This window comes from Candoia aspera, chromosome 7 (genome assembly GCF_035149785.1).
Source record: "Candoia aspera isolate rCanAsp1 chromosome 7, rCanAsp1.hap2, whole genome shotgun sequence".
Lineage (NCBI taxonomy): Eukaryota > Metazoa > Chordata > Lepidosauria > Squamata > Boidae > Candoia > Candoia aspera.
Genome location: NC_086159.1, coordinates 10457270 through 10469070, shown reverse-complemented (window position 1 = coordinate 10469070; position 11801 = coordinate 10457270). Strand labels below are relative to the sequence as shown.

The following is an 11801-nucleotide window of genomic DNA, read 5'->3' as shown; positions in this document are numbered from 1 at the left end:
AAGATTCACAAATATTACAATCATAAAAACAAAACTCTTGTTTGAAGAGGTCTTTCTCTGAAGTTGCTTTGCTGAAGCCGTCGTTCTAAGGGTAGTATTAACAGTCAGAGATTTCAACCTCTTGTGCTATTTTTTTTATCCCATTTCTCTTCAAGGACTTCAGTGTGGCATGTAAGGTTTTATTTAAGTGCCTGTCGTAACTTAGAAAGTTATAAACCAGCTGTCTCCAGTATGGTATCATCCAGATGTATTGGTCTTCAGTTTCTATAATTCTAAACCAGTCTGGCCAGTAGAGTTGAAGTCCAAAAATCTGAAGGTCACTAGGTTGGAGTGTCCCAAATATTCTTTCTATTTTTGTCTGGATGTGCTCATCATTAAAGCTCTTGTTCAGATTACACTTCCTTCTATGATGAGGCTTGATCCTAGTTAGGAAACACATGGTACTCCAGATGTCATTGAACTACAACTCCCAACATCCCTTACTATTGGCCATGCTTAGGGATACTAGGAGACATAGCTCAAAGGTTGCTTACTTCTGAGCTAGAGATAGAACTTTTCCTAGTAATGCCAGTGCTGTCAATATTATCTTTCCCATTCCTTGGCTCCATCTGTCCTATTTACTTGTATCCTTAATGACAAATTAATATGCATCTGCTCTTAGCTGCGGTCTGCCTTTCTGACTCCTCTGTTCTGTTATTTAATTCACTAAGTTATTGGTTTTACTTCTTTCTTCCTCTCTGGTGCTTTTGGATTGTTTAATTCACGGCTGCAAGCTACCTCAAGGAGAAATGTGATGGATTGGAAAGATGTTAAAAACTATTAAGTCTCCACTTATATAGTTCCTTAATTATTTATGAATCACAGGGCCCTTGTACGGAAGGCCATTTTACCCCATCTCGGCCCTTCACCACGGACTGTGAAATTTGAGAGGTGGTCCTTCTATTGGGTGAATAAGTGGCCGTGCATTTACAACAAGGGCAGGGTCCTTGGAAATGAGTAGGGTTCCACCAAAGGGTTTGTGCATCTCTTTCATTGCTGAAGCTTAGCTGAAAATGCAGGGTTGATCCTTCTTTATGGATAAGTCTTGTGTTGGCATTGGCCTTCAGGGTTAGGAATGACCTCCCTGCTGCTTCGGACAGGCTAGTTTCCCCTGAAACAGACCAAATCACAAGAAGATGTAATTTGTGCCACTGCTTCTACTAACTTTCAGGAGACCGGGGGGGGGGGGAGGGGGGAGTTTGAGCTTTGTTACCTTTCTGTCATATCAACCCCCAAAATCTGTTCCGTTCCCTCATTTTGCAAACCCTTTCAGAGTGCTCAAACGGAGAGGCTATTTCTCTCTTTCTACCACCAGTGCATCAAATAGAATTGCATTTCATTATGTGGCATTCTTAGGTAATTTTTCTCCCCACCTCCTTGACTGTGTTTAAGAAGCCGGCATACAAGAAAGCGCTATATTAGTGTATTATTCTGACAACAAACAGGCGCTGTTCTGTTGCTACCTGCTTGGCCATTGTTCTCCATTGTGTGTGCTTTGCGGTGGTATTTGGATGGCTTCCTGCCCTCCGCTAGCACAAAAAGGCATTTCTGTTACAATGGCCCCTAACCACACAATGACGGCATTAAGGATTTATGTGGAGGTTTCATTATTTTCCCCTCTTTTGTTCCTCGTAGGATGTCTTCCAAGCAACCAGCTTCTCCTTATGGGGAAGCAGATGGAGAGGTCGCCATGGTGACAGGCAGACAGAAAGTGGAAGAGGAGGAGAGTGGCGGTCTCCCAGCCTTTCACCTTCCTTTGCATGTGAGTTTTCCCAACAAGCCCCATTCTGAAGAATTTCAGCCAGTTTCTCTGCTGACGCAAGAGCCTTGCGGCCTTAGGACTCCTACCTCTCAGCAAAACACAATGGTAGGTCTCCTCCAGACTCTACTGTGCTTTTGCATTGCCTCCACAATCCCTTGGCTTCTAAAGACCTCTACTTTTGTACATTGAGTCACTCTGCCACTGCCTTGGACAGAACAGCTCACAATAATTGGAAAACTTTGACCCGTTTCCGTCAAGGATGAAAACTCCATCTTCCTGGGCTTCCAAATGAGCTCCAGGTCTCTCCAGTCGCATCCTATTTAGATAGCCATCACATTGTGAGATGTTCAAATCATTATTATTATTATTATTATTATTATTATTATTTCCTTCTTGGTGGCAAAAATCGCATGCATCTTGTCTGGTTCTCAAAGATGAAGTGGCCACACAGAAATCTTGCAATGTACAAATTGGAGCATAGTTTGTATATTAGCAATTCACACATTCAATTTTTTTTTCCTGCAGCTATGCAGAGGAGTCTCAGAAGTGTTCATCTTTTATACGATGTGTTCATTTCTATTCATTTCTGTAGATACTATATTTGGTATCCCCGTCTATTTACAACTAACAAAAAAACTTTTGGTAACCCTGAACTTAGCAGAAGTATGCAAATCTTTCAGACCTTTCTCTGTCTTTTGCTGTTTATGTCTCAGAACAAAAGGGGGGGGGGGGCTCAAAACAGGCCAGCTAGAAGTACAAAGGGTTACAGAATATTAACTCTCTGTTAGGAAAGGGGAAGGAATGTGCTTAGTTCATATATTCATGCAGACTTATTTCATACTATTTATTATGCACAAATCAAATTTCTCTGATTTTTATGAAGAATTGATCCCATTTTAAAAAGAACTTTATTGATTTTCAAAGTATAGCTAAAATACAAAATATATAGGTAAGACAGAGTACAGAACTAAAGAAAAAAGAAAAACTATAAAAGTGCAGAACTAGATAGAAAGCAGAAAAAGAAAGTGACTTCCAACCTTCTCCAATTCATATAAATGAACTGATCCCATTTTTAAATTTTGTTGTGTTAGGGAAAAGCGGACAGAAAAATGTAGATACGTTTGCGAAAACCATGCACAACAATGCATTATATTTAGGGGAAATGTTTGCAAAAAATACAGACTTCTGCAAGAGTAGGTCTCAGAAATGTCAAAGAACTACAGATTTTTTTTTAACAGAGAAGACATTTCAAATTGGTACAGAATTAGGTTGAATTATATTTAAGAAAGGGGAATAAGAAACTCTGTGAAACTAATGACAGGTTCATCAATTGCTATTGATTGCAAAAACAGGGATTGGCAGATAGAATCATACTTGGGTAGAGGGAATTGTGCATGGGATAACCTTAAATGCCAACACTGTGTTGCAGATTCCCCTTTTAATATCCAAGGGAATCACTCTCAGCTAATCCATCCTCTTCTATCAACCTTGATCCTGTGGTGCTGTTGCTTCAAAAGTTGGCCCTATAAAGCAGAGGCAGGAATATCTGGCAACTTTTAAGGAAACCCCAACAGATAGAATATCAGAACTTAGAATAGGTTGCTAAACCTAACTTTAAAAAGTCATTCCAGTTTGCAGCTGACCACAAACAACCCAAACTCTAGTCTAGCCAACTTGTTTTCTTTCCCAAAAGCCTTTAAGTGAACAGGAAAAGTTGATCATGATCCTGAACTAGACAATCACCTAGTAATTCCTACAGATCCAATCACTGGTAAAGCCATAACTGTGAGGATTGATTAAAATGTTTGGCAACCTTCACTGGTGTCCATTGTACTCAAGCAGGGAGTTTTGGAGAGAACTAGTTTGAATCAGTCGTGGTGGTTGAGCATGATAAATTCAGAAGATAAAGCCATTCTGCCCTGTTATTGCTATTTTTTTAATTTATTTTCTCAAATGTATTATTTTCAGTAGTGGTAGGGGACAGATCCCTCTATTATACTTCTCCAAAATAAGGAGCAGCAGCATGTCAATTCCTCTTTTTTCTTTTATCTGTTCCTTACAGTAAAACATAAACATCACTGTTATTTCTCTCTCTCTCTCTCTCTCCTTCTCCCTCCCTGCCAACCCCTTTTTATAACATGTAGTTACAGTCCGCTGTTTTCTGTATGTAAAGCAAAGAATTAAACCATGCTGTTTGTCATTTTGCAACAAAGGTGGCATGCTAATAATCTTTCCCAGGTGAAGTATCTTTTGAGAAGAATTACCTGCCTGTTGGCTAAGGATATGTTTGGAAGGGAATATGTACGTAGACGGTAATTTCACCTCCAAAAGAGGAAACTGGGGTGCAAAAAGAGTGTCATCAATCCCTTAATATCTACACTTATCATTGGATCCTCAGTTGCCATTACAATTGTTACAATCTCCTCCCCCTTTCCTTGTGATGGTTGCAGAATAATAAGAGTTTGGGAGGAAAACCCAAGAGGTGGAAACTTCATTTTGAATAGGGGTTGCGGTTCATTTTAAGATTTCTGAAGGAAATAAAGGGAGCAAAGAAGGCAAGTGTGGGAGGGGGTTAGATGACAGTTTAATTCCATTCATTGTCTATAATAAGAATCTACCAAAATTTCAAACTCAATCAAGCAGAAAGAACTTAAATTTAAAACAGTTCGGATGTAGGAGAAAGTAACATGGTCAGATTCATTTGAGTATTAAGTTCTGAAAACTTGGCTTCAATCTCTGTATATTCAACTATTGTAGTCTTAAATTAGGCTTGGCATTTCTTCTTTTCAACAATGTCCTCATCATTAACTACACGGCAGACAGGTCCAACATGGTTTTTCTCCTGTTGGAAATACCTGTACACATTGTATTCTCAGCAGGTGGTAAGAGGCTGGACTAAGAAGAGTCAGGCCTGATTAATTCTTGGGTGGGATACCTGCAGGAAATACTGGGGCTGTAGGCTAGACTGGGAAGTCCCAAAAACATAGCAGAAGAAACAACCACTTTTGTGTTATGCTAAGAAAACTATATTAACTTTTCCAGAAATCACCAGGAGTTAAACTTGGCTCAAGAGGAGACTAATGGGTAAAATCTGATATGTCCATCCAAAGAGTAAGCATGCTGCATGGCAGGCACTTTTAATTTGTTTGCTTGTTTTTCAAATGTAGTCACTGCCCATCAAAGAGTTACTCTGGGTGGTTTACAATAAAACCAGAATAAATAGTCATTAAAATACAATAAAAAACAATGTGTGTGTGTGTGTGTGTGTGTGTATTTTTTCTCCAAAATATAGATGTTAAAAAGTTCTTAATTTAATTTATGGGAGCATCTTCAGGGTGCTAGCCACCCCCAGGATGGTTACCCCTCCTGACGCGACATGGCAGAGCCAGGCCTTCACCCCTTTCTAAAAGGCTGTGAGAGTGGGGGCCTGCCTCACCTCTGGGGGAAGAGTGTTCCATAGGGCAGGGGCAATGGCAGAGAAGGCCCTCCTCCTGGACCCTGCCAACTGACACTCTCTCGTGGACAGCGTCCACAATATGCCCTCCCTGCCTGACTGGGTGGGACAGGTTGATGTAATGGGGGTGAGACGGTCCCTCAGGTAACCTGGAACCATGCCATGTCGGGCTTTAAAGGTGAAGACCAACACACTTGCTATAGTCATCCCCCTGAAATACATCCTGTATTTCTTTCTTATCCAGGTTTGAATTTGCCCTTTTCTCTGCAGCTGTGCCAAGACTTTCTAGCCCGTAAGTTGCTAAGGACAGATATGCAGAACAGTGTGAGCTGTTCCCATAATGTTCTGGTGTTTCTTTTGGGTCCAGACTGCATCCAGAACACCATGAACCAGTTCCAGTTTTGGAAGATAAATATCTGGAAATGGAGGGACCATCTCCAAAGGACTCTGATCAGCCCATTTCATGGGAAGAATGGAACTTTGGCAGGATGAACCATGATATTATGGCCATACCTAGTGATAAGGATATTTTAGCCTATCTAGTTCATGTGAAAGTATTATAATAATTTTGACCAACACTGGCCAGCCTCTTAGGCTATTCCAAAATAGGTGATGTTCAGAATAATGAAGACCTTTTCCCCTGCTCTGCCTGATTTTATTAATTTTTGGAAGCATCCTTTTATCTTTTAAAAAATACTAAAGCTAGGATGCAACAGCTGATTTCAGTATCCTCTCCATTCATTCCCAAGTATACCTGTGGGTCCTGCATTGGCATCACTGACATTCCAAGGAAATAAAAATGTTTGGGTGGCTACAGTTGTGTTCTTATTCAGAAGTGTGTCTCCCTCCTTAGAATGAATATATATATGCTTTTGTGCTGAAATGGTTCAGAGCATGCTGAAAGGCTGGAGTGGCTGGTAAGCAGCATTTTGTCAATAGGCAACCCTTCCCATAATAATTGACAAGAAGCTGTCAAAATTCCAAATGTTGCTAGTGAATATAAGCTCCAAAAGGTTTATGTGTCCCTGTGCTAGATACAGTAGGTTTGAAGCAAAGAACATTTTCCCATCCAAAGTTCTGAAACACCCTGGCTGTAATCAATGTTTCCTTGCTTGTAGCGAAATCTTAAAGCATGCAGATAAACTTGTGAATGGGTTAGTGGATTAAGGGGAAGGGGAGGGAAGGGAAGGGAAGGGAAGGAAAGGAAAGGAAAGGAAAGGAAAGGAAAGGAAATGCAGGACCAACTCTCTCTCTCTCATACCTCCGAACTTCAACTTTCTGTCTTTGTGGCCCTGTACACACAATACACTCAGCCATCTCCTTTCTCAGGCAGCTGAATCACCTTCATTCACTAGCAACACTTGATGAAGGATAGTTGGGCCCATGCATCAGCCATTTTTATATTACTGTCCCCTGGCGGACATCTCGTCCTCCTCCTCCTCCTCCTCCGCTTGAGCAAAGCAACCCCCACCTCAACCCATACTTTGCTTTTCCACCATGCTATGTGGCCTATATGACCATTGATTGGTTCAAGATACAGGTAGTCCTCACCTAACAACCACAATAGAGACAGGAAAACTGATTGTTAAGCGGTGTGGCCATTAAGTAAGTCACCACGTGACTGGACCCGATTTTATGACCATTTTTATGACAGTCATTAAGCAAATCACTGCGATCGCTAAGTGAATCACTGCGATCGCTAAGTGAATCACTGCAGTCATTAAGTGAATCACAGGTTGTTAAGCGAATCACTGTGGTCATCAAGCAAATCCAGCTCCCCCAATGGATGTTTTTTGCTGGAATGGGTGACTTTGGGCCAGTCATTCTCTCTCAGCCCAACTCACCTCACAGGGTTGTTGTTGTGGGGAAAATAGGAGGAGGAAGGAGTATTAGGTATGTTCGCTGCCTTGAGTTACTTATAAAAATAATAAAGGTGGGATAGAAAATAAATAAATAAATAAGGTCGCAAATCATGATCACGTGACTGCAGGATGCCGCAACTGGTTGTAAATGTGCGCTGGCTACCAAGTGCCCAAATTGCAATCAAGTGCCTGCAGGGGTGGTGTGACAGTTTGCAATGGTCGTAAGTGTGACTTCAGGTCACAAAGCTCTTTTTCCGAGGCTGTCGCAACTTCAAACCATCGTTAAACGTACGGTCATTAAGCAAGGACTATCTATAGAGAAAGGAGTATGGCAAGGTTGCAATCTTTCACCTTTCTTATTCAACTTGTATGCCGAAGTGATCATGAGGAACCTGGAACTTGAAGAATCAAAAATTGGATTACAGATTGGAAGAAGAAACATCAACAGTCTTTGATATGCTGATGATACAACTCTCCTCTCAGAAACCAAAGGAGGCCTGAAATATCTAGACACCATCAAAACCAACACCAGCCAGAGCATAAAACAACTAAAAGAAGCTGTACAAGTTCAGAAAATGTGGAGAGAGCAGGTCCATAGAATCATCGAGATTTTGTACTTGGATCTCCATTTTGATTAAAAGACGGGATGGTTGCCCTCCCCAACAGAAGGTTGCATGATACATAAGCTAGACAAGATTGGAGAGAACTTGGTTGGGTGTGCATAATGTATAATATGCACTGCCTGAGGTTTGTTCAGAGTCCTTTCTCTGAATTGCCCCTTCTTGTCTCCATTCCGAAGTTCTTCTGAACTTCCTCACATGGTGTGTTCTGTTTAATCTAATCTTTAGTTTTCTCCTGCTTAATCTGTTACTAGATCTACTTCTTCTATTAGCCTGTTTGCTTTTGAGCCCTGCTATCCCCTTGTCCAAGTACTTAGCCTGCCCTTTGGCTAAATTTTAATCTTTTGTCTCTTTCACACCAAAAGGGGGACTGCAAACCATTCAGTTTTCTGAGCAGCTGAAAATTCCATGTCCTCACTCCAGTCAACCAATCATTGTTCCCAGCCTGAAATACTATATAATATTATTGCGCACATATTCCATTTCCCTGCACAATGAACAGCTTCAGGGTGATGATTAGCTGGGCTGACTTTCCTTGTGAGGGACAGGTAATTACAAGAGTCTTACATCTGTTTGTGAAACATTTTATTTTCAAGTATGCAAGTTGATGACAAAGATGGACAGATAGCTTAAGGTCCTTGTTGCCTCCCACAAAGTCTTAGTCAAAGAAACAAGAGTGCAAATCACATAAGAAGAAATAGCTTAAGGACTGCCTTCCTTCAGAGGAAGGCAGTCCTTAAGGCGCCCAAGTTGCAAGCCTACCTTAGAAGATTATTAAGATAAAATGGAGTGAAAGCCAAGCATGCTATCTTGAGATTCCAGAGGCAGGGACAGGTTAGCAAAACTGATCAACTTCCAACCCTTAAGAGTAGATTAGAATTATTATGCCTGTATTGCAGATGAAAATCCATAGTGCAGGCAGAAATCCATTGCATATATTTATGGCAGGAACAAAATAGAAATTGGGGGTTGGGGGAATCCTGTTTGAAGTTCTGCATGTTAGCCGCTCTGCAATACTTGGTCTATGCAAATAGCATTTTTTTCTTTTTTCTTTCTTTCTCCCTAGAAGGCACCTGTGGGAAGGAGTATAAATTTCCCGTGTACCTTTTGTGCATCTAGCTTAGGAACAGCTTTTAAATATATAAATATATAATTGTGGCAGGACAATGAAGAGTGTTGTGAACACCAGCGTAGTTATTGTGCCAGCTTTAATAATGAGAATTTTCATTGTTTGGGGAAAACCGTGTCCTCTGCTCTAGACAAAAGTGTAATTACTTTTGAACGATGTGGAATGTGATCTGCCTAAATAGCATGGCAGATAGATTTGCAAAAGATTCAGATATGGCTGGCTACAATGCCATATGTGAAGCATGGCAATAAGGCATAGTTAATACATAGCATAATTATGCACTTCTGCATACAGTACATCCACTTACATCCACAGTTGCACAGTTTAAGCTTGGTGTTGTTCCCTTTGTAAGAAGCAGACCAGCTTCCCAGAACAATTGAACAGTAAAATTAAGCAAATAACGGCTCTATAAAAGTTGGCAATTGTTCTCTTTCAATGTCTTCTCCTCCATGCTAAATTGATATTTATCTTATGATGGAATTACATTGTCGCAAACATTGTTGCTCTAAATGTCATCTCCAGAGCAGCACTTGAAAGCTGTTTTCCATATGTATAATTTTAGTCTTGAAAACTGGAGTCTGATATTTCTGCTTTTAGTGCGTACACTTACATTGTCTTATAAAATTACTCCAGGGTGTTGCCTGAATAAACAAGACAGCCCTTGGGCATTGAGAGAGAGCAGAGATTGTGCAAAACACACACCTTCCCATCTTGCACTCCAATTTCACTTTGGCATGAGGCTACCTCCTCTCCCCCCACCCCCCTTTTTACCTTCAGAATAACCCTGTGAGATTGGTTAGGCACGCTGGAAGAAGAAATCAGTTTACAATCTCTTAAGGAGCTGTATGGTTGGATTAGGGTTTGAATCTGGATTTCCTCAGTTCTGCTTTGATACTCAACCCAGAACATCAGTCTTGCCCAGTTTAGTGCCCTTCAAATAATGTTGGACCCAAACTCCCATAGTCCCCTTCCAGACAACATGGTTCTATCATCTAGGAACTAGGGAGACTATAATCCAGCATACCTGTAGACACCAAGTTGGAGAAAGTGGTATTCCATTGCACTGGTTCTATTATAGATGACAGTGTCTTCTCCTCAGTTAGAGTTGAGGGCTTGAGGTCTAATGTAGTGCCTTTTGAATGCAAAACACTCATATGTCCCTTAAGCATGGTCTTTCCCATTGTATGATACTGATCCCCCAAACAGCCATTCGTAGACATCTTTTTGCTTTTCCTTTAACTAGTGTATGGCACAGGGAGGGGAGATTTAAAAAATGAGAAGTGGGGATTATTAGCCACATCCTTCAGTCTGGCATATCTGAATGCTAGTGACTTTCTTTTTCTCCTAAATGTTGGAAACACAGCTTTGGGGCCAAAAAACTGGGAATCAGGGCTGCCTGTGGAATTTGGGCCAGGGGTTATCTGATGTATGCAAACAAAAAGCAACGAAAATATTTTGCATATCTTGGCTCTGTTTCTACAACAGAGAAATGCTTAACTCCCACTTAATATCCCAGTCAAGTCTCCTTATTCATGGTTCTCATAGCCTATAATGACTATGATGATCATGATTATGTGCCATCAAGTCATTGTCAACTCTTAGTGACCACCTAGTTAGATTTTCTCCATGATGGTCTGTCCCCAGCCTGATCCTTCAGGTCTTCCAATGGTGCACTCATCACCACCATAATTGAGTCCATCTGCCTTTCTGCTGGGTGTCCTCTTCTTCTCCTTCATTCCACTTTTCCCTGAATTATAAAGAAGTCTCTGTACAGAGACCTCTCAGGACAGCTAGGTCTTCACATAAAGCATGATAACTTGAACCTGGTCACTTGTGTCATGATGAGAACTGTGAGTTGATTTGTTTGATGAACCATTTCTTTGTTTTCTTGATTATTCATGATATTCTCAAGAGGCTTCTCCAACACCAAAGTTCACCAGTGACACTAATTGATAGTGTCGATAATTGCCATTTGGAAATACAAAGTCCAATCTACTTTCTCCAGGAACTGCCTACTAGCCCATGAATACTCTCTTTGGAGGACTGCAAAAATGAGTCAATTGCTGGAGTGTTCCCACAGCATATCAGGAGAGTACTAGCAAGGCTTTCTCAATAGTTGCTTTCTCATTGGCTAGGCAGTCAGTAGTAAGTATGGCTGGGCTAAAATAACCAATTAATATTTGGGATCCACATTGTATCTTGCCAGGTCTTGGCAGTGAGTTTTGGGTGGACGAATGGAAATGAGACAAGAGAGTACAGAAAAAACGATCAAGCCTTTTGGAGAACCAAGAATGAATTAAAATTGTGACTGTTTGATGAGTATATGCTTAGGGAAAAGTCTTTTTGTTCTGGATCCTTGGTTTAAGCATAAGTTTCTTCATATGCACACATGGCAAAGGGATGAATATATTAAAATATGGGTGTGGTTTGCTGATGAAGTCACTGGGCAACTGGCTTAATGCACGTGGAGACTGCATTTCTGCCTGATGAATGCTGCTACTGTATTGTTTCCCCATACAAATGGAAGGGTAGCAAAACTGGACACAAAACCTAAGGGGGAATTTGATTGTGAAGTGGGCCTTTGAAGACATTGGCAGAGTTCTGACTAAAAGGTACAAGAGGGGATAATGAAAAACATTTGGGAAGTGCGTGATGGCTTTCTGCCAGACAGGGGTACGCAGGCCAGAGCTTTGCTCTTCAGCAGGTCACTGAGAATTGTATGAGTGTGAGGAAGAAAATGTATTGTACATTTTGTTGTTTTTGTGAGTTTTAATTGTTTTCTTTTTTTCAATGGATTTGTAAGCTGCCCAGAGTCTTCTGGACTGACGGCCATATTATACTGAATAAATTAAATTAATTTAGAGAAAGCATACGATCAAATGAATAGAATTGAATTATAGATTGTTAATTAGAGATGTGGAGCTGAAGTTTAGTT

The 11801-nt window shown here is 40.8% G+C and overlaps 1 protein-coding gene across 1 annotated transcript in view; it reads left to right on the top strand.

The window, feature by feature from the left end:
- Positions 1 to 1675: 1675 nt before the first annotated feature.
- Positions 1676 to 11801, top strand: part of SOX5 (SRY-box transcription factor 5) — a 412396-nt gene continuing 402270 nt past the window's right edge. Inside the window, exon 1 of the mRNA XM_063308662.1 lies at positions 1676 to 1801. Coding sequence (XP_063164732.1) covers positions 1676 to 1801 — 126 coding nt within the window. The remainder of the gene's footprint in view (positions 1802 to 11801) is intronic.